This window comes from Myotis yumanensis, unplaced genomic scaffold, assembly GCF_028538775.1.
Source record: "Myotis yumanensis isolate MYYU_CA2020_CCGP unplaced genomic scaffold, mMyoYum1.0.hap1 SCAF_11, whole genome shotgun sequence".
In the NCBI taxonomy this organism is placed as follows: Eukaryota; Metazoa; Chordata; class Mammalia; order Chiroptera; family Vespertilionidae; genus Myotis; species Myotis yumanensis.
Window position 1 is genome coordinate 72,481,900 of NW_027223762.1, and position 27,412 is coordinate 72,509,311.

Genomic DNA, 27,412 nt, shown 5'->3' on the forward strand with positions numbered 1-27,412 from the left:
CTGTCAGGCATTGGCTCCGAGGCAGGTTCTGGACTTGGAGGACCTGGTTTTTACCCAAGGGAGCCACTTCATGGCCAACAAACGCTGTCAGCTTCCGGATGGGTCCTTCCGGCGCCAGCGCAAAGGCTACGAAGAGGTGCACGTACCTGCTCTGAAGCCCAAGCCCTTTGGCTCCGAGGAAGTGAGTTCCTTGCTTCTCTCGGTTTTCTCCTCAGCTCACCTCCCTTCCCATTTGGATTTGAGCCCATTGACCCCATGTGGCCTTGTCTCGTAGACAGTTTATTCCGGAAGTGGAAGCTTTTCCATTCTGATTTTTAGCCTAGGGGACAATACTGACCCCTCTGGTCTAGCCTTCAATGGGGAGTACATAGGGAGCTTGCCCGGAGATGTAGTCCTGGAGACCCCACGAGAACACGGCCTGCTCAGGTGCTGCCAGTTCAGTAGGAATACCTTTCTTCTTTCAGCAACTGCTTCCGGTGGAGAAGCTGCCCAAGTACGCCCAGGCTGGATTCGAGGGCTTCAAGACGCTGAACCGGATCCAGAGTAAGCTCTACCGGGCTGCCCTGGAGACAGATGAGAACCTGCTACTGTGCGCCCCCACTGTAAGTACTGCCTGCTGCGGCTTTCTTGTGGAATGTGGTGTCTATTTTTGGTGGCAAGAGGTTCATCTCCACCCATACCCCCACTTCTTCATTCTGGATTGGAGAGATGTTAAATGGTTGAATAAAATTTTTGGACATGCTCTAGTCTGTTTCGGTGGTAAGTCCACAGGAGTTAGTAAACGGGCCTCCTCATCCCTGGTCTCTGTCTCAGGGCGCCGGGAAGACCAACGTGGCCCTGATGTGCATGCTCCGAGAGATCGGGAAGCACATTAACCCGGACGGCACTATCAACGTGGACAACTTCAAGATCATCTACATCGCCCCGATGCGCTCCCTGGTGCAGGAGATGGTGGGCAGCTTTGGGAAGGTAAGAGTGGGGCTCCTCCAGAGATGCTGCAGCGTCACAGGGCAGGGGGCCTGGCGCGTCACTGCTTCCTGTATCAGGGCGTCTCTGCAGTGCCTCAGATGGCGTTTCCACTTCAAAGGTGGTACTTGACCCACGTACAGAGTGTTTCTGAACCAAGAATGTCCTTGATGTATTCTGTCCTTTACAAGGGTGTGTCGTCTTTCTGTCACCCTCTGCATAGCAGTTTTCTCCAGTTCTCCTGGGTGCTGTTGGAGTAGCTCTGTGGCCCTCATGTGGCTGGGGTTGATAAAGACCTGCTGCTGCTAGACCAGGTCCTGTGATCTGCACGTTTCCATTTCCCCCTTTGTGCGGAGCTCCCAGAGAGCCTTGGCTTCGTTTGCCCAAGTGTAAACTTGGATTTGTTCTTAGATCGATCTAATTCACCTGCTGTTTCCCTGATGGATTGGTACCTACTGCCAATGCCCTGTGCTCAGACTTCCAGACAGTTTGGTGCTAACGCCCCCGAAAGCATTCTTGCCTGACCTGCTTTTCCTCCACCAGCGCCTGGCCACATACGGCATTACTGTTGCAGAACTGACTGGCGACCACCAGCTGTGCAAGGAGGAGATCAGTGCCACTCAGATCATTGTCTGCACCCCTGAGAAGTGGGACATCATTACCCGCAAGGGTGGGGAGCGTACCTACACCCAGCTTGTGCGGCTCATCATTCTGGTAAGCAGGGGGCACTTGTTGGGGCGCAGAGACTAGTCTGGTTCAGGAACTTGTCTCCAGTCACTGGCCTTTGTAATGAGCCCTGTTGTCAGCATTGCTTTTACCATTAAATGACAGTCTGCACTTCAGTGAGAATTTCCCAGTAGGTGCACAGAGATTGCCATATTATTCTTTATATCTTTTTTATGTCTGAAATATTCTGAGAGAGATGTAAACAGGCAAACGAAAAACTAATTGTTTCCTCCCAGAACATCCAAGAACTTTATAAACAAATAGCCCATTCCCAGAGGGAATGAGTGAGGAGTCAGGATGTTATGTTCCATAGAAGCCGAAGCACCCGGGACCAATGCCAGAGTGTGAGTGTAGTTTATGTTGTCTGGGAAAGCAGAAAGGAGAGCTCATGTGATGTTCAGTGATCCAGGGGAGGGCTGGCAAGCTTTGGCTGCTGGTTTTTGTTGGAACACAGCCTTACCTATTGTTTAGCTACTGTTTATAGCTGCTTTTGTGCTGCCATGATTGAAGTGAATATTTGTAATGGAGTGTGGCCCATAATCCTGAAGTATTGACTTTCTGGCCCTTTAAGGAAATGTTTGCCGACTCCTGCTTTGGAGCCTTGCTGTTCAGTGTTTTGTTTTTTTTTAGATATATATATATTTTTTTTTACAGAGAGGAAGGGAGAGGGATAGAGGGTTAGAAACATCGATGAGAGAGAAACATCGATCAGCTGCCTCCTGCACACCCCCTACTGGAGGTGTGCCCACAACCAAGGTACATGCCCTTGACCGGAATCGAACCTGGGACCTTTCAGTCCGCAGGCCGACGCTCTATCCACTGAGCCAAACCGGTCAGGGCAGCTGTTCAGTCTTAATAGAAATACAGTCCCACCCTAGCTGGTTTGGCTCAGTGGATAGAGCGTCGGACTGTGGACTGAAGAGTCCCGAGTTCGATTCCAGTCAAGGCCATGTGCCTGGGTTGCTGACTCAATCCCCAGTGGGGAGTGTTCAGGAGGCAGCCAGTCATTGATGTTTGTATCTCTCTTTCCCTCTCCCTTTCTCTCTGAAGTAAATTAAAAAAATTAAAAAAAAAGAAAAGAAAACTGTGCCTCATCCACAGTTACTGAAATGCAGTGTGATTTTAATAAGGTCCCCTGCTGGTTTGTGTCCCGAAATTTAAGAAGCTCTGCCCTGTGATCCACCATTTGATGCACAATATCTTTTGTTCTTGGTGAGGGTGAAATCTCACCAGAGGTGAAGTCTTATTTGATATAAATGTGGTTTGATCAGAAGCTTCATTTGCAGTAAAGAAATACACCTTTGAGTGAAGTTATGAACCACTTTACCTGAAGTATCAGATTTCCTTGCGGTAAAGCATCGTTTCACTGAATGGTAGCAAAGTAGCTCGTGGGAGAGCGTGTTATTTCTGGGGGTGTTTCATGGTGGATTTTGTCTCATCACTGGTTTATCCAGCTTGAGATCCCCTTATCTGTATTTGGCATACTAGGTGTGTGCCTACAAAACGAGACTGCTCTCAGGAAAGGGCTCCATTTCTCTAGTCCTAGAGGCGATTTCTCTCTTCTTTCTCAGGATGAGATCCACCTCCTCCATGATGACAGAGGTCCTGTCTTGGAAGCTTTGGTGGCCAGGGCCATCCGAAACATTGAGATGACCCAAGAGGAAGTCAGGCTCATTGGGCTGAGCGCCACCCTCCCCAACTACGAAGATGTGGCCACATTTCTGCGTGTTGATCCTGCCAAGGGCCTCTTCTACTTTGATAATAGGTATGAGAAGTTTAGCCAGGTGACCTTCCTGTTGTATGTTCCCTTTGCCAAGGAGCTCTGTTGGATTAGGTTTAGGAAGGGCCTTTGGATTTTGATGTGGTGTAACCTGAAAAAGAGGACTAGTGCTCCTGGGCAGTGAAGAGGACCGTTTACTTTCTCAATATTTTGTGCCCAAAGCCTCATTTGTCTAACTGTTGAACTTCTAGCTTCCGCCCAGTACCTCTGGAACAGACCTACGTAGGCATCACAGAGAAAAAGGCTATCAAGCGTTTCCAGATCATGAATGAAATAGTCTACGAGAAGATCATGGAACATGCAGGAAAAAATCAGGTCTGTGTGTGGTTTCTTACCATTTTTTGAATTCTGTTCTTTCAAATTCTTGATTTACTGATAATTAGACAAGGTTGACAAAGATAGAGAGAGAAGACAATACAAAAAACCAATATCAGAAATGAAATGGGATATTACACAAGCTGTTGTCATTGAAAGCAAATAAAGGAATACTCTGAACACTTTTTGCACATAAATTTGACAACCTGGAAGAAATGCTCAATTTTTTTCAAAACTACCAACTACTACTAGTACCTGTGCTCAGACTTTTCAGACAGTTTGGTGCCAAGATGATATAACTTAGGTGACACAGGTAATCTGACTCGTGCTATGAGCCATTAACGAAATTGAATTTGTAGTCTAAAATCTCCCAGAAAAGAAGTCCCCAGGTGCAGATAATCAATCTGTCTCTTTGCGTGACCCAGGGTCCTTCTGAAACAGATCTGGGCGGCTTATACTAAAAGTGTAACAGTAAAAATGAAGATGAAAGTTAGTAGTGGAGGGAGCATTTTACTAGAAAGTAGGATGTAATTTTTAAAAAATATATATTTTATTGAATTTTTACAGAGAAGAAGGGAGAGGAATAGAGAGTTAGAAACATCAATGAGAGAGAAGCATCAATCAGTTGCCCCCTGCACACCCCCCACTGGGGATGTGCCCAAAACCAGGGTACATGCCCTTGACTGGAATCGAACCCGGGACCCTTGAGTCCGCAGGCTGACGCTCTATCCACTGAGTCAAACCGGTTTGGCAGGATGTAATTTTTTAATTGCAAACTTACTTTAGGCATGTTAACGAAGACTAAAAACTAAGGAAAAGTAACAGGTTATGTATTTGTTTTTGTCTGATAAAAAGCACTGCATTTAGGCGAGGAGGTGAATTTAGTGAAGAGGCAAATCTTTTCTTGGCACTAAATACTTGGAGGACTATATTTCCTACAAAATGGTGCTTTCATCCTGACTGTTAAAGAAATTGAATTTATAACGTGTTTATATAAAGGGTAGGGCCCGTCATGTCATGAATATTTTAGTTGTTACTTTGCAGACACATGCTTCAAGTGGCTTTGAATCTTACCAGGTGCCTGCACACAAATTCTTACTTGAGATTCCTGAGTGTGCATTCTCGCTGTGTGTAAACTTGCTGTTAACGATGTTGCTGGCAGTTAGTTTGGTTTCCCAGCGCAGGACTCTCACTGGACTGGGTGGTTCATTCTCTTAGGGTCTTATAGCCATGATGAGGCTTCTGAGCCAGTACATTCCTGCCGTGGCTCCTCCTCAGGCCCGTGGCTTCGCTTGTGCTGCTGCAGCCTCTGCATCTTGCTGCTGGTGCTGTGTGAGCTGTGTCTTGACTGTGACAAACCTGGTTTCTGCTTAGGTGCTGGTGTTTGTCCACTCCCGGAAGGAGACTGGGAAGACGGCCAGGGCCATTCGGGACATGTGCCTGGAGAAGGACACTCTGGGTCTGTTTCTGAGAGAGGGCTCCGCCTCCACAGAAGTTCTTCGGACGGAGGCAGAACAGTGCAAGGTGAGGAGAGACAGGCCAGTTCCTCCTCCCTCCCTGGAACTGGCTCCATCGAGGTGTCCAGACAGTCCCTCTGGGCTGCACCTGGGTGCTTCTGTGTTGAGTTGCTTGTCTGCATGTGGTTGTGTGGTATAGATTAGGCAAGGGGATCGCGGGAGGAGATTTATTCCTCCTTGGGAGAGCCCCCCAGCGAGGCTCATCTCACCGCCTGTTTTCCTCTGTTCCTCAGAACCTGGAGCTGAAGGATCTGCTGCCCTATGGCTTTGCTATTCATCATGCGGGCATGACCAGAGTGGACAGGACACTCGTAGAGGACCTTTTTGCTGATAAACACATTCAGGTGAGGGTGGCTGAAGCACAGGCTTCAGAGACCCAAAATGTCAAAGTTTGTGCCATACACTTGCACCTGTTTTTCGTTGTTTCTGGCAGGGCCTTCCTTGTTCACTCCCTCTCTTGGAGCCTGAGTATTTAATTGTCTGGTAACCCTAAGTTGATTACTGTAGGTCTGTACTTCTGCCTCTTAGGTTTTTCTAGAAACTTGAGAGGTTGGGTATTGACTAGATGAGGTGCCAAGGACTCCTTCCTCTTTATTCCAGCCACACACTGACAAGGATGGGACCCACCTCAGTCCTGCTAGAAGCTCTGGGGCTGGTTGCCTAGAGAAGTTGGCGATATTGACCTCTGTTTTCCTTATTACCTTGCTTTATCTACAGGTTTTAGTTTCCACAGCAACTCTGGCTTGGGGTGTGAATCTCCCCGCACATACAGTCATCATTAAAGGTACCCAGGTGTATAGTCCAGAGAAGGGGCGCTGGACAGAGCTGGGAGCACTGGACATTCTGCAGGTACAGGTCCTTTGTGTGTATTCTGGGTTGGGAAGAGTACCTTGTAAGTAAAATGCAAGTATGCTGAAAATATGGCAGATGGGAGGTGAGGAGAAGCCTGGAATCCCTTCCAGCATCCCTGTGGCTACAGCCCTCTTGGTTTGCTGTCTCTGCCCTAGATGCTGGGACGAGCCGGAAGACCGCAGTATGACACCAAGGGCGAAGGCATCCTCATCACATCGCATGGGGAGCTTCAGTACTACCTGTCCCTCCTCAACCAGCAGCTTCCTATTGAGAGCCAGATGGTGTCAAAGCTGCCTGACATGCTCAACGCGGAAATCGTGCTGGGAAATGTCCAGAATGCAAAGGTAGGGAGGGCGCTGCTCTTGGCGCCTCTTGCCTTTTCCAGAGAGGCCAGGGCACCAGGAGTGGATGGTCTCTGTGGTGCTGCGGACTGACATTTCCACTTGTTTTAAGATATTAGAAAAAAAAAAAGATATTAGAAAGGACCCTCTTTTTCATGATGAAATATTATAAACCCTCAGAAGACATGTAATAAGATAAACATTCTTGTAGTTGGGAGTCAGTTTCTAACAATCCATGGGAGCTTTTCATCTGGACACCAGTCCTCCATGCTGAGACCCACGGCTGTCTCTCATAGGATGCAGTGAACTGGCTGGGCTATGCCTACCTGTATATCCGAATGCTCCGGTCCCCAACCCTCTACGGCATCTCTCATGACGACCTCAAGGGAGACCCCCTGCTGGACCAGCGCCGGCTGGACCTGGTGCATACTGCTGCCTTGATGCTGGATAAGAACAACCTGGTCAAGTATGATAAGAAGACAGGCAACTTCCAGGTGAGGGCTGAGGGGTGGAAGTGGAGGCTTGGCAAAGTCATTGTACCAGGAGACCTGTTCAGGCCACTCTTAATTTGAGCACTGGCTCATGCTCATTGCTTGGAACAGTAGAAAGCAGGTTGCAGTATGCACTGTGCTGATTGAGCCTAGGAACTCCTAAAATGGTACAGTCAAGCCTGTCAGCGCCTCTTTTCTGTAACTTGAGTGGAGGTGGCTAATTTATCTGTCTTTTCTCTGTGGGTATCAGTTCACTATAGGGCAGATTATTGTGCCATCTTTCTTCATGTGCTTGGGCCAGGGACTTGTATTGTGATGTGTTCACCCAGTGGGCACCTGTTGTTTGCAATGAGAGGTCGAAGCTCAGCATTGGATTGTGTCTTCCTCCTTCATAGGTGACAGAACTGGGCCGTATAGCCAGCCACTACTACATCACCAACGACACAGTGCAGACCTACAACCAGCTGCTGAAGCCCACTCTGAGCGAGATTGAGCTCTTCCGAGTCTTCTCGTTGTCCTCAGAGTTCAAGAACATCACTGTGAGAGAGGTGCGGCTACGGCACGTTGGGACGGGTACCTGGTACTCATCTCCAGATCACTGTGTGGGTTCTCTCCTCTGCCACCTGGCTTTCCCTTGACCTGCTTCCTTCCCGTGGCAGGAGGAGAAGCTGGAACTGCAGAAGCTGCTGGAGAGGGTGCCAATTCCCGTAAAGGAGAGCATTGAGGAACCCAGCGCGAAGGTAAGCCCAGCACCTCTCTTAGGTGAGGGTTTCAGAATTTCCTGAAAGATGGGGGTTGTGCTTGGCTAGCCTGCTTGGTTCTCCCAGCAGACTTCTCACGCGCGCTCTTTTCATATGGAGCAAGTTACTTAATGTCTAAACCAAGAGCTGTAGAAGATCTTACCTGGCATTGATGCCTAGAGCAGAATGTGATCTGTTTCCTTGGACTATCCAATAATTGGCTGCCTTCTGGCTAACCTTGCTTTTTCAGATCAACGTGCTTCTCCAAGCCTTCATCTCACAGCTGAAACTGGAGGGCTTTGCACTGATGGCTGACATGGTGTATGTCACACAGGTGAGGGCGGACTTGTACCGCTGGGAGAGGGGGCTGAACAGTTCGCTCCCATGTGCTGTGTGCATTTTGGAGAACGTGGGCTAAACACATGAGGGAGGGAGTGCTGGGGTTGCCCTGGCAGGCTCATTGGTTCACGCGTGTGTGATACAGCTGCTCTGTCTCTCTGCTCTTGGGCGTGCAGGAAGGTAAGGCCTCGAGAGAGAGTGGTGAGGCCTCCATAGAGAGCCACACACAGCAGCGGCTTCCCTAGAGAGGACTTCCCTCTGTGGCCACTGCCCAGAATTGATGAAAAGCTTTATTAACTACTCTTTGTTAAACTTTACTTCTGAGAGCAAGTCACTAGCATCTTACTCTTGCTGGAGCCCTAAATGCTAAATGGGCTCAAAGCTTTAAAATCACATTGAGCTTTAGGTTAAAATGTATGGTGAGCTCACGCTGCCTTTTCTAATTAGTCTGTGTTTAGCAAGCACCTACTGTATAGAGGGGGAAAGAGTAGTTGCAGAGGGACTTTGTTGGTTTTGGATTTTTTATTGATTTTTAGAAAGGGAAGAGAAAAACATAGTAGAATGAAACATCAATAGGCTGTCTCTTGTACTACTCCTACTGGGGATAGAGCCATGTGCCGTGAACGGGAATTGAACCAATAACCTTCAGTACACCAGATGATACCCAGCCAATGGGCCACACCAGTCAGGGTGAGGGACTTTGTTTTTGAGTTGGTGGGGCTGATTGCATCAGAGTGAGGCAGTTAAGCTGCAGAGTAGGGACAGAGGGAATGCTTCATCTTTCTCCAGTCGGCGGGCCGGTTGATGCGGGCCATCTTTGAAATTGTCCTGAACCGAGGTTGGGCACAGCTTACAGACAAGACCCTGAATCTCTGCAAGATGATCGATAAACGCATGTAAGGACTCGGGGTGCTCACAGCTGGTCCCATGTTGGGCTCCCCGGGCTGAGAGTGGTGGGAGTTCACATGACCTCTGGTCCTGAAGCACGAAATGGGACATGCCCCTGGGGAAGTTGAGAAGAGAAAAGACTTTGAGGGGTGGAGCCGGGGAGTGGGCACAGGGTGGTGGTGAGGGTTGGCTCTCAGGTCCCACAACTGGCACGGTTTCTAATGTGTTTAACAGCTGTGTCTTGTGTGGTCACAGCTCACCTATCGGGAGCCACGATGAGGGCAGTTTGTTACAGGCCGTGCACAAGGGGTTAAATAGTTTGTTTTCTTCCTGGATAGGTGGCAGTCCATGTGTCCTCTGCGTCAGTTCCGCAAACTCCCTGAGGAAGTAGTGAAGAAGATTGAGAAGAAAAACTTCCCCTTTGAGCGTCTGTATGACCTGAATCATAATGAGATAGGTGTGTGGGAAACTGTCACCTGCCTGGTTTACAGCCCAGATGTCTTTGTCTTTCTAAGCTTTCATACTTTGCAGGTCCTAGGCCTTGTGCCTAATGTCCCGGTCACCTCTCGTGGCCCATTCAAGCACTGGGCCCGCCCCTGGTCTTGGCCTTTGACTCCTTTGGGCTCCACTGAGAGTGAAGGGAACAGCCTGCCACACTGGAGTAGAATCTGCTCCTTCCTGGTGGCCCGTGTTTGGTGGGCTGGGCTGTAGCCCCTGTGCCCTCTGTGTCCTCACAGGGGAGCTCATTCGCATGCCGAAGATGGGCAAGACCATCCACAAATATGTTCACCTGTTCCCCAAGTTGGAGCTGTCGGTGCACCTGCAACCCATCACGCGCTCCACCCTGAAGGTGGAGCTGACCATCACGCCAGACTTCCAGTGGGATGAAAAGGTAAGCTCTCGCTTGGTGGAGGGACTGGCTTCAGCGTGATTTGAGGAGAGCTGTCTTGGAGGTGCTGCTCACGCTCCTGCTTGTGCATGCTTTCAGGTCCATGGTTCGTCCGAGGCATTCTGGATTCTGGTGGAGGATGTGGACAGTGAGGTGATACTGCACCATGAGTATTTTCTACTCAAGGCCAAGTATGCCCAGGATGAGCACCTCATTACGTTCTTTGTGCCTGTCTTTGAACCACTGCCCCCTCAGTACTTCATCCGCGTGGTGTCTGACCGCTGGCTCTGTGAGTGTCTCCTCTGCACAGCCCCCTAGGGACAGGCCCTTCCCGGCGGTTTTAGGAATGAGCTGGTTGGGGGAGAGCACATGCTGCCTGGGGTTCCAGGGTGCCCGGAGGGGATCTGGAGCCGTTAGGTGAAGAGGACTGCCTGCTTTTTCTCCTGGCAGCTTGTGAGACTCAGCTTCCGGTCTCCTTCCGACACCTGATCCTGCCAGAGAAATACCCACCTCCCACTGAACTTCTGGACCTACAGCCCTTGCCCGTGTCTGCCTTAAGAAACAGCGCCTTCGAGAGCCTTTACCAAGATAAATTTCCTTTCTTCAACCCCATCCAGACCCAAGGTAGGTGTGTTGGTTCCCCTGGAGGCCTGGCAAGGCCACCGAGAAAGATGTTACCTGGGCCAGAAGGGCAGTGTGCTCAGGTCTTGGCTGGCATGGCAGCCCATCAGCGCCGGCTGATGGAGCACACCCGTCGCCCCTCGCCCCTCTAAATCCTTGATGGTTAGATTTGCTTTGCTTCTTTGCGTGTCTCACTGAGGAGGGTTGGTGGGGCAGGGTCTCATCAGTCATGGTGCATTGTCATTTCTCAAGCTCAGGGGACTGCCTGCCCTGACACTCAAGTATTGGCCGTTGTCCAGTGTTGACTGAGGCCTCCCTCTTAACATTTTGTACACCAGGCGTCTACAGAACACACGTGTGTTCTGAGGGCATCATGGACATTTTTATTCCTTCCACTAACACTATGGGGGATTTGCTATGTGAGATATTACTGTCAGTGTCCTATTTGACAGATCGGGAAACTGAGGCAGAGAGATGCCCAGTTGAATGAGCTAATAAACAGGACTTGGATGTTCACCCAGTCTCAATGCTGGGGTTTGGCTGTTTCCTTCTTTCCACATTAGGCTGTTTTTAGGAAACGTGAGAGCATCAGAGGTAGAGAAAGGTAGCCAGGGCCCTTTTGCTCTGTGTCTGGGCTATAAGGCAGAAGAGACTCGGCCTGCTTTGCTTCTGCTTTTGTCCTACAAGTCTCCCTGGGACCAGAACTCTTTTTACTTATTAAATTTTTACTGATTTCAGAGAGGAAGGGAGAGGGAGAGGGAGAGAGAGATAGAAACATCAATAATGAGAGAGAATCATGGATCAGCTGCCTTCTGCACGCACCACACACGGATGGAGCCTGCTACCCGGGCATGTGTCCTGACCGGGAATCGAATGGAGACTTCCTGATTCATAGGTCGATGCTCAACCACTGAGCCACACTGGCTGGGCATGGGACTGGGACTCTTGATCTTGACAACCCCCCCCCCCCCTCCTTCTGTGTGGGAGGGAGACCCATGAGGGGACTGACAGGCAGCCCGACTGGGGAGGGGCTGCATCCCGTCGCCCCTCAGTGCTCCTGCTGACTCTATGATGAGCGCTCTGCATCTCCTCCTGGGTTTCACGGTGCTGCTCTGTTGGTTTGCAGTGTTTAACACAGTGTACAACAGTGATGACAACGTGTTTGTGGGAGCACCCACTGGCAGTGGGAAGACCATCTGTGCGGAGTTCGCCATCCTGCGCATGCTGTTGCAGAGCTCGGAGGGGCGCTGTGTCTACATCACCCCCATGGAGGCGCTGGCAGAGCAGGTAAGCAATGGACCGCCACCTCCGTGCTTTCCCAAAGGCTGTCTCCATCTGTGAGTCCAGGTCAAGCTTCTTTTAAGGCTCTAAATCTGTAGGGTTATTTGGGGCAGGACCATTTGCTTTTTGTTGGTCATTCCTTCAATCTGTGAACTGAAGAGCAGCGTCCCATTGCTTAAAAGTTGGTGTGGCTTGTAAAGTAGCTCAGGAGCTACAGAGCAACACGTCTCTCCCTTTGGCTCCTCAGTTTTTTATCATCATAAAGGGACTTTTGCCCGGCCGGGCCTCACACTTTCTGGCCCCCTCTTCCTGCCTGCCAGGTGTACATGGACTGGTACGAGAAGTTCCAGGACCGGCTCAGCAAGAAGGTGGTGCTTCTGACGGGCGAGACCAGCACAGACCTCAAGCTTCTGGGCAAAGGCAACATCATCATCAGTACCCCTGAGAAGTGGGACATCCTCTCTCGGCGCTGGAAGCAGCGCAAGAACGTCCAGAACATCAACCTCTTTGTGGTGGACGAGGTCCACCTCATCGGGGGCGAGAATGGGGTATGGCCTGACCTTGGAGCACAGAAGGGGCTGCCACTGGCCAAATGGCCTTGGCATTGGGTCTCATGTTTGAATCTGGGGTCAGGGACTAGGACTTTTCCCAGAAGGACTCTTCTTGTCACCTTATTTCAAAGGAATGGTGTGAACTTACTGTGGCAATCTTAGTGGAGATTAGCTGATTGGAAGAGGTGGGAGCCCTAATCAGAGGAGGAACTAGGACATCATTTTGAGGGCATTGGGCTGTGCATGAAGGGTAACTCAGGGCCGAGGGTGGCACCTGGGCCTGTGGCGACTCCTCCCTCTGTCCTCTCTCCCAGCCTGTTTTGGAAGTGATCTGCTCCCGGATGCGCTATATCTCCTCCCAGATTGAGCGGCCCATTCGCATTGTGGCACTTAGCTCCTCGCTCTCAAATGCTAAGGATGTGGCCCACTGGCTGGGATGCAGTGCCACGTCCACTTTCAACTTCCACCCGAATGTGCGCCCTGTGCCCTTGGAGCTACACATCCAGGTAGGACCCTCTCTTCCTGTTCCTCGTGGCCTCCTGTGCAGAGTACCAGGTCTTGTAACCTCTGTCTCTCTTTTCCTTGGTCGCTAGGGCTTTAACATCAGCCACACACAGACTCGCCTGCTGTCCATGGCCAAGCCCGTGTACCATGCAATCACCAAGCACTCGCCCAAGAAGCCTGTCATCGTTTTTGTGCCGTCCCGTAAGCAGACCCGCCTCACTGCAATCGACATCCTCAGCACGTGTGCAGCAGACATCCAGCGGCAGAGGTGGGCAGGGCTGGGCTCTGTCCACTTCCTCTTGTCTGGCCTGGCTTCTGTGGGTGGGGCCAAGGGAAGTTGGGTCATGGGAGGTTGACCCACCGTGAAGGGTGGTTTGTTTATGAGGGTGGGATTAGCGCCCCTCTGGCTAGGGGCCGGGTGACTGCACAGTGGAGGGTGTTTGTGGGGCTGGAACCTCTCGAACTGAGCCAGTGTTGATGCCGCCCAGGTTCTTGCACTGCACCGAGAAGGACCTGATCCCGTACCTGGAGAAGCTGAGCAACAACACGCTCAGGGAGACGCTGTTGAATGGTGTGGGTTACCTACACGAGGGGCTCAGCCCCATGGAGCGGCGCCTGGTGGAGCAGCTCTTCAGCTCAGGTGAGGAGCCTGGTGGCTCAGAGTGAGATTATTGTTGCCAGGATGTGTAGGTGGTCTGCTTTCTTTTCTTTTTTTTTTTTTAAATCATTTCAGAGAGAAAGGAGGAGGAGGAGAGAGAAGCATCAATGATGAGAGAGAATCATTGATCGGCTGCCTCCTGCATGTTCTCCTCCACCTGCCACTGGGGATCAAGCCTACAACCCGGGCATGTGCCCTGACCGGGAATCGAACTGTGACCTCCTGTTTCATAGGTCGATGGTCAACCACTGAGCCAATCAGGCCACGCTGGGCTGCTTTCAACTCCAGGGTGTGGGTGCTAGTTCCCTGCAGCACACTAGTCATTTTCAAAGTACTACACTGTGTATTGAACCTGATATTGCATTCAATTCCCCCAATAATCTTGTCGTATCGGTGGGACAGATGCTATTCCTACTTACTAGAGAGACAACAAGGAGACACAAGGCTATATCATTTCAGAACCTGGTTTTCTAGACCTGGTTTTCCATGGACATCAGACTTACCAATGTCGTTAGACCTCAGAGATAGGTAAATGGTATTACCATTTTGGCAGTGGTGGAGCTTCAGGGGAGATGGTCCTGCCAGAATCGCTTCTTATCAGATTGAAGCCTTGAGTCTGTCTGGTTTGGGGCACACTCAAGACAGCTCAGTTTTGCTGCCATAGCTGAGCCAGCCCATGGTTGAATTGGCACTTACCAGTGAGCAGGGCCAGTCAGGCAGGCGTCTAAGCCTAGCTTCCCTTGTGCTGGGAATCTTGTTTCAGGGTTCTACCTCGCCTCTAGGATAGTCCCCCAAGCAGGTCAGGAGCCACCTCCTGTAGTACTGCATGTGCCTTCTTAGGCATATCAGACCTTGTTCCCAGCAAGCTTTGCTCTCGTTTCTGAAACCAGGTAAACCCCTGCCTCAGCCAGGGAGCCCTGCACTCAGTCTTCTCCTCCCCTCTGTGCAGGCGCCATCCAGGTGGTGGTCGCTTCTCGGAGTCTCTGCTGGGGCATGAGCGTGGCCGCCCACCTGGTGATCATCATGGACACCCAGTACTACAACGGCAAGATTCACGCGTGAGTCCCACTGCGCTCGGCGCTAGGGGAGCCTTTCGCAAAATAGACAGGACACCTGCAAATCCAGGAACTAACTGTATGGAGGAAAGGTGTTGGGGCTGTCGACAGCCAGCTGAGTTCCAGTTTAGCCCAGTTTTGGGGAAAGTTTTCAGTCTCAGAACGTAGGCTCACATTGGCTCTTACAGCCATCCTCCCAGGTTGCAGTAAGAGGAGAACCAGGGACCATGATACAACACAGCTTTATAGCATCTATTTGAAACATGACTGTAGTCATTAGTGTATTAAACAGTTTGTTATATCTTTCTTAAAAAAGAAAAAGAGGAGAACCAGAGAGTTTGAGCCAGAAGGAACCTTAGGGATTATGTAGTTAAACCTGTTGTTCTTTAGGTTGGGAAAGTGACTTGGTCCAGGTCACATACTCTTGGGGTGACAAGAAGTAGAAGATTTGCTTTTTCTCAGGAAAAGCTCAAATAATTTAACTTGATAATAATCTTTCCTGAAATGCAGATTGCTTTTGAAATGAGTTTTACTTTTAATGTCTGAACCTATTTGTAGGCTTGGACTTAAGTCAGGTGACTTGATAACTTAAGAAATACACAGCTGTTAAGTTTGGGCAGCTTGACTTACATATGTGATCTTTTTATTAGGAAGTTACTTTGCTTTTGCCATTAGATGGGTTTGTAGCTTTGAATCAAGGATCCTGAAAAAAAAAAGTCACAACTCAAAAACTGCAAGTGAAACTGGTGCCTCAGCACAGAAAGCCATAGACCCAGTGTTTGCTGTGATGTGCCCAGGTCTCCCCATGTTTGCATTTAATTCTGACGCCGGGGAGGGACAGCCTCCTGTGAGGTCCCTGTGTTGATGCACTCTGCCTCTGTCCCCTCTCACCAGGTACGTGGACTACCCCATCTATGACGTGCTTCAGATGGTGGGGCATGCCAACCGACCTCTGCAGGATGACGAGGGGCGCTGTGTCATCATGTGCCAGGGCTCCAAAAAGGTCAGTCCTGGCCTCTGAACACAGGCTTTCCTCTTCTCATGGAGGTTTTAGTTACTCCGTTCTTTCTGTCAGCTGCTTCTGTTATTGCCCACGTTGCTTTGTTATAAGCCTTTCAACCCCAAGGAATTTTGTAGCCTTTTGTTTTTGGAGCTCTTGTGTCCCTGGTCTTCGTCTGGCTGGTTCCATCTTCCTCTTCCTCCTGTGCTGCTCAGCTTGCACAACTCTGTGTATCCCTGTCTCGTTGTGAGAATAACCGCTGATGCCAATGGGAACAGGCAAACATTCCTGTGCAGACTTAGCTCACTTGTTTGCAGCTGCTTTCCTCTATTTTGTTGTTGGCTGTGTCTGTCACACAAGGTCCATCTCTTCTTTGTGACCAGGGTGTCATTGACTAGTATTATCTCCCCTCCCCAATCCACAGGATTTCTTCAAGAAGTTCTTATACGAGCCCTTGCCAGTGGAGTCTCACCTGGACCACTGCATGCATGACCACTTCAACGCTGAGATTGTCACCAAGACCATTGAGAACAAGCAGGACGCCGTGGACTACCTCACCTGGACCTTTCTGTACCGCCGCATGACACAGAACCCCAACTACTACAACCTGCAGGGTCAGCACACCTTGGAGCACACTGTCCTTCTGTGGTTTTCTCAGCCCTCGCTGGCCGTCTCCCTGCAACTCCTCACCAACCACTCTCCTTCACAGGTATCTCCCACCGCCACCTGTCTGACCACTTGTCAGAGTTGGTGGAGCAGACCCTGAGTGACCTGGAGCAGTCCAAGTGCATCAGCATAGAGGACGAGATGGACGTGGCACCTTTGAACCTGGGCATGATCGCCGCCTACTATTACATCAACTACACAACCATAGGTGAGGGCCAGCAAAGGCTGCTGTCTGTCTGTGGGGAGCCCGCTCCGAAGGGGTGCAGCCACCCGGGAGGAGATGGCAGGCTTCTAGTGCCTGAGTCTGTTAGAGGGACATACTGCAGGCCAGGGCAGACGTGCCCAGGCAGTGAACTCTCTTCCCTGCTCCTTTCTGCTGCTTCTGACTCCTCCCAAATCTTGTGTCTGTCAGAGCTCTTCAGCATGTCCCTGAATGCCAAGACCAAGGTGCGGGGGCTCATCGAGATCATCTCCAATGCGGCCGAGTATGAGAACATCCCCATCCGGCACCATGAGGACAACCTCCTGCGGCAGGTGAGGGCACCTTGGCGTCAGGAGAAGGGCCCATGTGCCCAGAGCACACAGATCTGTCAACACAAGAAAATCCCACCACACCCCCGTCATCCACCTCCACTGCCACCCTCTGAGTTTGAGGGGTTGTGAGCCTGGGATGGATGGTGCCTTGGGCCTGAGAGCTGGTCTCAGGCTGGGTCGCTTGTTCATCACCGGCTGTTTTTCTTGTGCTTTCCAGTTGGCTCAGAAGGTCCCGCACAAGCTGAACAACCCTAAGTTTAATGACCCGCATGTCAAGACCAACCTGCTCCTGCAGGCTCACCTGTCCCGCATGCAGCTGAGTGCTGAGCTGCAGTCGGATACCGAGGAGATCCTTAGCAAGGTAGAGTCAGTGCCGTGTGGGCGTGGTCGGGAGAGCCCGTAGGGGCCTGTGAAGTAGCAGTTTCAACCCTCCCTGCTCTCGTGCTCCTCCCCCACGCAGGCGATCCGGCTCATCCAGGCCTGTGTGGATGTCCTCTCCAGCAATGGGTGGCTCAGTCCTGCTCTGGCAGCCATGGAACTGGCCCAGATGGTCACCCAAGCCATGTGGTCCAAGGACTCATACCTGAAGCAGCTGCCGCACTTCACCTCAGAGCACATCAAACGCTGCACAGACAAGGTGAGGCTGAGAGCTGAGTGTCCTGGACTTGGGGTGAGGTGGGGAGTCACAGGAGGGGAGACTTCTGGTTCTGTCTGGTTTCTCTGAAGGTGCTATACACTGAGATGCTAGAGAGCCTGACGCATGCGGCTGTGCTCTGTGTGAAGCCGTGTCTGTAGGTGTCTGATAGGGTAGGGTGGGAATTAGCAGCCACTTGGAGCCGTTTCATTTGTTAGTAAGTGTTCTCTCTTCCCGACCTCTGGATGCCCACTGCAGGGAGTGGAGAGTGTTTTCGACATCATGGAGATGGAGGATGAAGAGCGAAACGCGCTGCTTCAGCTGTCTGACGGCCAGATGGCAGACGTGGCCCGCTTCTGCAACCGCTACCCTAATATTGAGCTCTCTTACGAGGTGGTGGATAAGGATGGCATCCGCAGGTGAGTCAGAAGGCCAGGTGCCCTGCCCTGGGGTTCCTGCTGATGTGCTGTGATTCCACTGTCCTGGTGCTGATGTGCTACCCTGCTTTCTCCCCACCAGTGGCGGGCCCGTTGTGGTGCTGGTACAGCTGGAGCGAGAGGAGGAAGTCACAGGTCCCGTGATTGCACCTCTCTTCCCACAGGTATGTCCTGGTAGCTGGCTTTTCCAGATGTCTACTGGAGGCCGTTTGTCCACTGGTAGAGTCAGAGTACAAGGGTGCACTGTCACTGGGGAGAGACGTTTAGAGTAATAATGAAGTCAGGAAGCATATACTGAGAATTAATGGGGACATTGCTTTTTTTTTTTTTTTTAAGGGAGGGGGAGAGAGAGAGAGAGAAACATCGATGTGAGAGGGACATATTGATTGGTTGTCTCCTGCACACGCCCCAACCATGATATGTGCCCTTAACTGGAATGGAACCTGGGACCCTTCAGTCCGCAGGCCGATGCTCTATCCACTGAGCCAAATCGCTAGGGCCGTTGATGTTTTTTTGCCTTAAGACAGTTTAGATGACTGGTCATTGTTAAAAATACCAGTTGAACAGTCTTGCCAATCTGTGATTGTTGAAACATATTTGTCTTTAACCTTAAATTAAATGGTTCCAAGATGTGTGTTTGTTTTTGTTTTTGTTTTAATTGATTTCAGAGAGGAAGGGAGAGGGAGAAAGAGATAGAAACATCAATGATGAGAAAGAATCAGTGATTGGCTGCCTCCCACAAGCCCCCTACTAGGAGGGATCTAGCCCACAACCTGGGCATGTGCCCTTGACCAGAATTGAACCCAGGACCCTAGTCTGCAGGCGACACCACTGAACCAAACCAGCTAGGGCTACGATGTGTTTTGTGTTTTTTTAAAATATATTTTATTGATTTTTTACAAAGAGGAAGGGAAAGGGGCAGAGAGTTAGTAACATCGATGAGAGAGAAACATCGATCAGCTGCCTCCTGCACACCCCCTACTGGGGATGTGCCCGCAACCAAGGCACATGCCCTTGACCGGAATCGAACCTGGGACCTTTCAGTCCGCAGGCCGACGCTCTAATCCACTGAGCCAAACCGGTCAGGGCAGAATATGCTTTTAAAGATTAAAAGCAGAAACCAGATATACTAAGTTTAATTTTACAAACTGGTTTAATACGCTCTGAGGAATGATGCTGGGATCTGGAATTCTTGCGCTTTCTCACAGTGGAGTGGCAGCAGGTGTCTTGATAGATGCTCTCTGGGGCAGGCTCCTCTCCCCATTTATGTGTCAGTCAGTCTGGCACATGTGCCTTAAAGGGGTGTCTGAAGGGCTCAAAGCTGCCAGGCCAGAGAGTCTCGATCTCTGACACTGGAATCTTGGATGCAGGGGCAAGTACTAAATGGAGAAGGGCCAGAACCAAAAAAATGAGTCCATTTGCTACTTAGATTTTGAAACTGTTACAAGGTATCTCAAGTGAACTCAGTTTTTTTTTTGTGTGTGTGTGTGTTTTTTAAATATATTTATTGATTTCAGAGAAGAAGGGAGAAGGAGAGAGAGATAGAAACATCAATGATGAGAGAGAATCATTGATTGCCTGCCTCCTGCACACCCCCACTAGGGAAGGAGCCCACAACCCAGGCATGTGCCCTTGGCTGGAATCGAACCTGGGACCTTTCAGTCCGAAGGCTGACGCTCTATCCACTGAGCCAAGCCGGCTAGGGCAAATGAACTGTTTTATCAAATTATATTTCATGAGGAAATTTTAGAAAGTTTTCTATCTGGTTTTTGTTTTCCTACTTTTGTAACCATTCTAATGGTCTCATGGCTGTCAAGTTTCATTTTATTTTTTAAAGTCTTTATTGTTGAAAGTATTGCATAGCTGTCAACTTTTATGTGCTGAAATTCTTGGCTTTTGGTCACTGCAGAAACGTGAAGAGGGCTGGTGGGTGGTGATTGGAGATGCCAAGTCCAATAGCCTCATCTCCATCAAGAGGCTGACTCTGCAGCAGAAGGCCAAGGTGAGTGTCCACTGGCCCAGCACTTGTTCTGAGACAGACAGGCAGGCGGGAGCACTCCCTGTGTCCCGCTCACCCTGATTACTGCCTGCTCTCTCTAGGTGAAGCTTGACTTCGTGGCCCCGGCCACTGGTGCCCACAACTACACTCTGTACTTCATGAGTGACGCTTACATGGGATGTGACCAGGAATACAAATTCAGTGTGGATGTGAAAGAAGCCGAGACAGACAGCGACTCGGATTGAGTGCAGAGGCCTTTGCCTTTGCATAGAGTTGAAACTTGTACAGTTGATCGGGATCACAGCTATGGAGACCAGGTCTGTTGGCTGGGAGAACTGGCAGTCAACGCAGGTGCCGTCCCAGCCCATCTCTAGTTTTCTGCTTGCTACCTTGCCATCCAAACTTTGGATCCAGTGTCTGCAGGTGTCGTGTAGCTGTTAAGCATAATCTGTACAGTATTTTTATGCATGTTCTTGGTAGTTCTTTGATTACACAATCAGACATTCTAATAAAACAAGTTGAAGAAACCATTTGTTGTTCCAGTGATTCCAAATTAAATTTCCTTTTGTTAACCTAAGGCCCCATGGCCAAAAATATTTATTTTTTTAACCACTGAACTCGCTTAGAAGGAATACTTCTGGAGGACAAGGCTGTTTGTTGGGCTGTCACAGGCAGCCATTTCAGCCAGTGTGGAGGAGGAGGGGTTAGGTAACTTCTCTTTAGTCAGTATACCTGCCCCCATCTCTTGCTACCCGGATATCACCACCACTGCAGAAACTAACACAGCTGCAGGGGCAGATCCAAGGTTAGAAATTTCTCAAGATCTGTAGACTCTCCCTCCTCCTGCCCCCCAAAGGAGGCAGCACAGGAGGGATTGAAATGTACCAACTGGGTACACTGATACTGTGATCCAGATCTGCAAGCTTTCTACTCCAAATTCTTGCCTTCTGCTTTTGAGGAATAACTGCGTAAAATTAGATGATTCTCAGGATATTTTCCTTAGATCTTAGGAACCCTTTACACTATAAAAATTAAGAACCCCAGAGGTTATTATCCACTGATATTTACTATATTAAAAATAAAAACAGCCCTGGCCAGTGTGGCTGTTTGAGGTTGAGCATCATCCCGTGCATGTGTGTCACTGGTTTGATTCCTGGTCAGGGTACATACCTAGCTTGTGGGTTAGTCCCTGGTGAGGGTGCTAGAGGGAGGTAACTGATTGATGTTTTTCTCTCCCTCTCTAAAATCAATAAAAATATTACTTCCAAAGCAAATCCAGGGAAAAGAGTGGCCTGTGACATTTTAAAAAATCTCATTCCTGTCTGATTAAATAGAAGACAAGGATTCTTGTAGTTGCTTCAATTATGTGTTATTTAAATGGAAATAAAGCTGATTTTATACACATAAGCAGTTGGAAGTTTTTATAGCCATTTCAGGAAATTGTGGCTATTCGATGCTATAGTGAGATTCCATAAGTGATAGTTTCTTAGGTGCAATGTGGAGTCTGAAACCTTATCAATGAGCTTCTTGTACCATTACGTTAAGACCTACAGGCTCTTACCTCTTACCCATGAGTGATTCTGTAACATCATGCATTAATCATTTGGAAAATGCTGATTCACTTAATCAGGCAGACATATGTTGACATATTTCATCCTATAAATCACATTTGTTGGTATTACCACCAATCTCATCAGGAGAGTAAGAATTGGGAAGATGGCAAGCTCATGGTTGCTATGCAAGTTTTCCAAAATTCTAATTTTTGCTTGAAAGCTTGATCATTGGCAATGCTATCAGTTGCCCTTGAAGTGAAAGGCTCATTCATTTCCTAGAAATCGTAGGCCAAGTAGCCAAATTTTGATACCACAATTTGCTACTTCTTATACATAGCTCACTTAGCTACACATCTGCTTTTCCTTGACAGACCTTTGTGCTTCTGTATGCTGCCATTGCCATCAACATTTCCCAAGGGTCGAGATCTTATATCCTGTATTTGTTCTTGAAGGGCATTTCTAAGTGAAGTTGACAATACTGTTGTGAGAGCAAGGCAGTGAAGACTACTACAGCCCTGGCTGGTATGCTCAGTGGTTAGACCTCCAGCCCACACACCAAATGGTCACAGGTTCGATTCTGGTCAAGGGCATGTACCTGGGTTGCAGGTTCCATCCCTGGCCCTAGTGGGTCAGAGTGCACGAAGGAGGCAACCAATGTTTCTCTCATATTGATGTTTCTCTCTCCCTCCCATTCTTGCTAAAAAAATAAAAAATATCCTTGGATGATGATTTTAAAAAAAGAGAAAAAGAAAACCCAAAACTATAACTACCAGTTGGTGCCACTGCCATGGTTCCTGCCAACATGTCAACAGCTGACCTCTTGGACCCAACCTCTAGGCGCTTGGGTTGGTACTGCTCTGGCTGCCACTTCAGTCTGTCAATATTTCTGTTGTGTAAAAAATTAATGAAGGCTATAGCTTTGGGGAACTGTCCTCAAGTCAAAACCCATGTGGAGATGACAAAAGAACTTGAGATGACAGAACTGATCGCCCATGGCAGTGATTCACCACCTTTATTTCATTATCACTCTCTTAAAGAGCTGTATCAGACATCTATTTTTTTTAAAAATCCTCACCCAAGGATATTTTTCCATCGATTTCTAGAGAGTGGAAAGGAGGAAGAAGGGGAGAGAAACATCGATGTGAGACACATTGGTTGGTTGTCTCCCATACATGCTCCTACCAAGGCTGGAGAACTTGTAACCCAAGTATGTGCCCTTGGCTGGGAATAGAACCTGGGACCCTTTAGTCCAGTGGTCGCCAACCTTTCAGACCTCACGGACCACCAGTGGTCCATAGTTCATAGGCTGACGCTCTAACCACTGAGCAACCAGCCAGGGCTCTATCAGACATCTTTTGCCTACTTGCCCTCACCATGAATATTTATTTATTTTTAAAATATATTTTATTGATATTTTACAGAGAGGAAGGGAGATAGAGTTAGAAACATCGATCAGCTGCCTCCCGCACATCTCCCACTGGGGATGTGCCCGCAACCAAGGTACATGCCCCTGACCGGAATCGAACCCGGGACCCCTCAGTCCGCAAGCCGACGCTCTATCCACTGAGCCAAACCGGTTTCGGCACCATGAATATTTAATACCATAGATACACTGTATATTGTGTACTACAGTCCCTTAGAAGGCCACAAATCATTGTCTCTAAGATTTTTCTGTCCTTCACCGAAGAGCCAATTTTCAGCCCCATTGAGAATACATGGCCTATGGTCAATAATAATTCTCCCTTTTAGAGGTCACACCCTTCCCTATTTTTTTGGCATTCCCCGGAAGGCATAGAAGATACACAAAGGTTCCTAAGGGAAAGCAGAGATGTCTTACTCTAAACTAGCCTACATTAGAAAATCTTCAATACTGAGTGAATGTCTTAAATGCAAGGACTTTGTCAGAAATCAGGAAGGCAGGACCTATTTCAGAAAGGGACTCATCATGGAAATATTTTAAATTATGAATGTCATAATATAAATAGGACTTGGGACTCAGATGGATTATTTCTATAAGGCTTACAATTTCAGAAAGGTCTGAGATACATGCCTCTGATATATAAACATGGTGATTATAAGTAGTACATTCACCCCGCAAACTTTAGCACTGTGTCCTGAAGGGAAGCAAAATCCATGGCATAACTACAAGGTACTGTTCTTCTGCAGTTCTTCACCAAGGGCCCATGTCAGCATGGGAAGGAGTGAGTAGTCCTATGGCTCCGCATGTCTACCCAGATCTGAACGGGAGAGCCAAGTTAAAGGAAGGCCAGGCTGCTCTTCCAGGTCTTCTGGGGCTAGAAAAGTCTTAATGACATTTTGAGGGGAACCATAATTCTGTCCAAAGTCAAGGTGGCTCAGAGGCCTTCAAGCCGCTGATACTTCCAGAAGGCCATCTCCCCATCATCACTGCAGGAGGCCAGAAGCCCCCGCTTCTTGGGGTTCCAGGCTACACAGTTGACATCCTGGGAGTGGGCCTGAGGCAAGTGCGCTGTCAGGGAGAAGGTGGGCTGCTGCGGATCTGAGCCGGGGTCCTCCTCAAACACTCGGATGGCATCGTCCCCACAAGCTGTAGCCAGGGCCCCTGTCAGCGAACACCTGGGAGGAACACATGCATCAGTGATTATGCTGGTGGCTCCTGCCTCTCCAGCCCAGCAAGTTAGTAGAGGATGCTGATTTTATAGGCCCTGGCTGGCTTTCTTCCCAAACGTCCGGCTTCAGCTAGCGTGTCTTATTGAAGAGTTCCCCTAATTAACATATAGCCACAGACATCACTCCCTAAGCATTCAAGTGCTGCCATCCAGGTTTCCCCCAATATAATTAACCTAAAAAACTAAATAAGATACTGAATTACACTTTGGTCACTTAGCATAAGCAATTTCCTTTGTCATGAAGTTTGCTTAATCATTTTTTAAAAGTAGTATAACAGGCCATTGAATTTTACCACACTTAAGCCTGTTTTTGTTACTCCCAAATGTTTGTTAATGTAGATAAAGCTTAGAGGCACATCAACTTTTTTCATTATTTAGGATTAGGTTTCATTATCTAGGGATAGAGTCACAGGGCCAGAACTACCAAAGGGGGAAGAGAGCAGCACATGGTCTGACTTCTTTAAAATGTCTCTAAATTGGGGAGTGGAGTGGAGTGGAGTGGAGATGGGGAAAGGAGATGGAGGCATTACCAAGCAATGTCGTAGATGGTCCTGGAGTGGAAGCCTGACAAAGTGCAGATACATTTCCAGCTGGGGTCAGAGCCGCTGCATGCCACCCCTGCACGACAGACCTCTCTTAAGTCCAAGGCACAGCTGTGTCCCGGGCACCTTAGGGGTCTAAACGCCTCACTGCAGAGATTCTAATTTGCCCTTGCTTACCCTTACCCTCAATCATGAGTCCTCATCTTCATTTCTCTGTCCCCTCTCTCACGGCTCTGCCTTACATACTATGGCCAGACTGGTATTTTTGCAGAATTCTGAGAAGGAAATGTGCTGTTCTTTAAAAAAACTTTTGCTGCAGACAGGTTAGCCTGCCTTTGAAGGCCACCTACCAGCCAGCCCAACCCACCTTATTTCCCCCCAAACCTTTTATATACCTCATGCTTCACCTAAAGGAAGCACTGCTCCTGTGAGATCTAGGCTTTCCCATCTTTAATGCCTTTGCTCATGCTGTTCTATTCTCACCCAGAGTTCTCTTCTTGTAAAATCCTACACATCCTTTCAAGTTCCGATGAAATAGCCCTTCTATGTAGCCTTCCCTGCTTCTTCCATCTCTCCAGCGCTCTCTCATGGCAAGTCTCCCCTTCTACCCGTTTGCTGTGCTCCATCTGGGTCTCAGCCAGACTGACAACCTCTTAGAGTCTTCTTAGCTCTGTGCCTGGCCCCTCACCTTGCTCATTGCCTGGTAGGTACTGGCGCCAGATGCGCACGGTACGGTCATCACTGCAAGACGCCAGACGCTGGCCACTGGGGTCAAAGGCCAAGCTCCACACGGTGGATTCATGACCCTCAAGGGTGGCACAGCATACCCAGTCATCCTCTTCCTCCCGGTATAGCTTCACCGTGTCATCATAGCTGGCAGAGGCTAACAGCTGGGGACATGGGAAAAACACAGCACTTATGGCCCAGGAAGTGCCTGTGGCTCCAATACCTCCCTCTGCTAGGACAGGACAATCCCAGGGAGCTTCTTCATAATGGGGACAAATGTTTTTGGCCACAGGTAGTGATCTCTTTGAAAGCCAGCTGCGGCTGACAAGCAGAGGGGGGCTGGGCACGCCCTCCATACCAGAATTCCTTCCGACCGAGATACTTTGCCAGACTCTTACCTCCTGGCTTGGGTGCCAGACCACATGCTTGACATCCTGCGTATGGGAATTGAGGACACTGACACACTCATACTCATCTTCTTCGTCAACTATGGGAAGAAAACAAAAAGGAGCCCACAAGCTGACCTTGTGAGGGTCACGTAGCAGATTATCTGTCTGCTGGCTCCCAACTGCACCGGGAGAGACCTAGACTCACCTTCCCAGACCCACACACTCTTATCTCGGCTGCAGGTAGCAAGGAGGTTGCCAGATGGGGCCCAGGCCACTGACTTGACCTCATTTTCATGGCCTTCCAGAGTGGTCACACACTGTGAGAAGGGAAGAGAGACAAGAATCAATGGCATTTAAGACCCTTGGATAGACCATTGGCCCAGGTTGGTTCAAGTTCCTGAACCAGTTCTGGGGAGCAAATTGCAACGATCCTGGTCCCATCCAGTCTGGTTACCTCAAAGTCATCCTGATTCTTCTTCCAGATACAAGTGGTAGCATCAAAACTGGCAGAGGCCAGGTAATTGCCGCAGGGAGACCAGGCCACCTTCCGCACAGTGCGCTGGTGGCCTTCAGAAAGGACAGATTTGCAGATCCAGTTGTCACCTAAAAGTAGAGGCCAGGCCAGGCACTGGGGCTGGGTGCACAAGAAGACACTGAAACACTATCACTGTCATCTGACACTGGAGCCAAACTCAATGGGCACATTTAACAATATGCTTTTAGGAAGAAGTAACTGACCTACTTCCTCTGGAGGCATCACCTCCTAATTTAAAATGGTCAAAGGCTGCCCAGTCAGCGTGGCTCCATGGTTGAGAGTCCACCTATGAACCAGGAGGTCACGGATCAATACCATGGCGGGGGCACATGCCTGGGTTGCAGGCTCCATCCCTAGTTTGGGGCGTGCAGAAGGCAACTGATCAATGGTTCTCATCACTGGTGGTTCTCTCTCTCTCCCTTTCACTTCCTCTCTGAAATCAATAAAATACACACACACACACACACACACACACACACAATTAAATAGTCAAAGGCTGCCGAATGTCCCCTCGGGATAAAATTTAAGCTTCACCGCCGTCGCAAATTACTCTGCAGGCTACTTTTCACCGCCCTTTTCTAATCGGTCTCCTGCCCCAGCAACTACCACAATTTCCTCCACAGTTCCAGGCTGTCCGCTGACGTTTTGGCTTCTAGTACTTGCCTGAAAAGTTTTTCTAGGAGTAACTAAAGTCCATCTCGAGGTGGCTTCTCCCCTCCTCTCCCTGGCTTCTCTCCCCTGCTCACCCTCAGCATAGCACCCGCATAGCACGCACGCGGAACGCCCGGCGGCGGGGTCGCGAGCCCAGGCCGAGCCTTACCCTCGGTGCCCCAGATGCGGACTCTACGGTCGCCCCCGCACGAGGCTAGCAGGGTTCCCGTGGGGTTCCAGGCCAGGAACCAGCAGCGCGAGTCCGGGTGCGCCGGGACACGGCCCAGCAGCACCAGCGAGTCCTTCATGGCGACCTGACGCAATACGAGGAGGAGTTGGGCGCTTCCCCACGGCAGGTTCCACTGTGCAGATTCCGGGAACCGACTCTGCCTCCTAGGACCGCCGGTCCGGCCACTTCCGCCCGAGAATCCCGGTCGACCTGGGAACTGAAGTGCCCTCTAATACGGCCGCGTTGCCCCCTGGGAGTTGTAGTCGACCTTCCACCCCGGCATAAAGCGTCGCGGTAAGGTTTCGAACTACCAGTCCCGTGAGGCCGTAGCGAGGCTGTGGTGCGCTGGACTATG

The 27,412-nt window shown here is 49.6% G+C and overlaps 2 protein-coding genes across 4 annotated transcripts in view; one reads left to right on the forward strand and one right to left on the reverse strand.

Annotated features, from left to right (window-relative positions):
• The window catches only part of LOC139020180 (U5 small nuclear ribonucleoprotein 200 kDa helicase), a 35,636-nt gene extending 15,324 nt beyond the window's left edge, over positions 1 to 20,312 (forward strand). The window contains exons 11-45 of the mRNA XM_070429936.1: positions 8 to 181; positions 465 to 602; positions 814 to 969; positions 1,510 to 1,680; positions 3,264 to 3,457; positions 3,664 to 3,787; positions 5,162 to 5,311; positions 5,538 to 5,648; positions 6,022 to 6,153; positions 6,312 to 6,500; positions 6,794 to 6,991; positions 7,384 to 7,536; positions 7,648 to 7,728; positions 7,979 to 8,062; positions 8,857 to 8,963; positions 9,294 to 9,412; positions 9,693 to 9,847; positions 9,944 to 10,133; positions 10,295 to 10,468; positions 11,592 to 11,752; positions 12,067 to 12,294; positions 12,612 to 12,803; positions 12,891 to 13,069; positions 13,290 to 13,441; positions 14,409 to 14,517; positions 15,409 to 15,517; positions 15,939 to 16,128; positions 16,224 to 16,388; positions 16,593 to 16,714; positions 16,932 to 17,075; positions 17,175 to 17,351; positions 17,607 to 17,767; positions 17,868 to 17,949; positions 19,695 to 19,787; positions 19,886 to 20,312. Of these exons, the coding sequence (XP_070286037.1) occupies positions 8 to 181; positions 465 to 602; positions 814 to 969; positions 1,510 to 1,680; positions 3,264 to 3,457; positions 3,664 to 3,787; positions 5,162 to 5,311; positions 5,538 to 5,648; positions 6,022 to 6,153; positions 6,312 to 6,500; positions 6,794 to 6,991; positions 7,384 to 7,536; positions 7,648 to 7,728; positions 7,979 to 8,062; positions 8,857 to 8,963; positions 9,294 to 9,412; positions 9,693 to 9,847; positions 9,944 to 10,133; positions 10,295 to 10,468; positions 11,592 to 11,752; positions 12,067 to 12,294; positions 12,612 to 12,803; positions 12,891 to 13,069; positions 13,290 to 13,441; positions 14,409 to 14,517; positions 15,409 to 15,517; positions 15,939 to 16,128; positions 16,224 to 16,388; positions 16,593 to 16,714; positions 16,932 to 17,075; positions 17,175 to 17,351; positions 17,607 to 17,767; positions 17,868 to 17,949; positions 19,695 to 19,787; positions 19,886 to 20,029 (5,208 nt within the window). The 3' untranslated portion in view covers positions 20,030 to 20,312. The remainder of the gene's footprint in view (positions 1 to 7; positions 182 to 464; positions 603 to 813; positions 970 to 1,509; positions 1,681 to 3,263; positions 3,458 to 3,663; positions 3,788 to 5,161; positions 5,312 to 5,537; positions 5,649 to 6,021; positions 6,154 to 6,311; positions 6,501 to 6,793; positions 6,992 to 7,383; positions 7,537 to 7,647; positions 7,729 to 7,978; positions 8,063 to 8,856; positions 8,964 to 9,293; positions 9,413 to 9,692; positions 9,848 to 9,943; positions 10,134 to 10,294; positions 10,469 to 11,591; positions 11,753 to 12,066; positions 12,295 to 12,611; positions 12,804 to 12,890; positions 13,070 to 13,289; positions 13,442 to 14,408; positions 14,518 to 15,408; positions 15,518 to 15,938; positions 16,129 to 16,223; positions 16,389 to 16,592; positions 16,715 to 16,931; positions 17,076 to 17,174; positions 17,352 to 17,606; positions 17,768 to 17,867; positions 17,950 to 19,694; positions 19,788 to 19,885) is intronic.
• On the reverse strand, positions 19,997 to 27,267 carry LOC139020181 (probable cytosolic iron-sulfur protein assembly protein CIAO1). Of its 3 annotated transcripts, XM_070429939.1 has the most exons (8): positions 26,998 to 27,069; positions 26,381 to 26,463; positions 26,097 to 26,245; positions 25,848 to 25,959; positions 25,652 to 25,740; positions 25,216 to 25,417; positions 24,516 to 24,603; positions 19,997 to 23,932 (listed from the first exon to the last, which is right to left on the reverse strand). In XM_070429939.1, exons 2-8 carry the CDS (start codon positions 26,397 to 26,399, stop codon positions 23,692 to 23,694), a joined length of 900 nt encoding a protein of 299 aa, XP_070286040.1. In that variant the 5' UTR covers positions 26,400 to 26,463; positions 26,998 to 27,069; the 3' UTR covers positions 19,997 to 23,691. The 3 variants fall into 3 exon arrangements, with proteins under 3 accessions (XP_070286040.1, XP_070286038.1, XP_070286039.1); XM_070429937.1 differs by lacking the exon at positions 26,381 to 26,463 and having other exon boundaries at positions 26,998 to 27,267; XM_070429938.1 differs by lacking the exon at positions 26,998 to 27,069 and having other exon boundaries at positions 26,381 to 26,956.
• Positions 27,268 to 27,412: the final 145 nt, after the last annotated feature.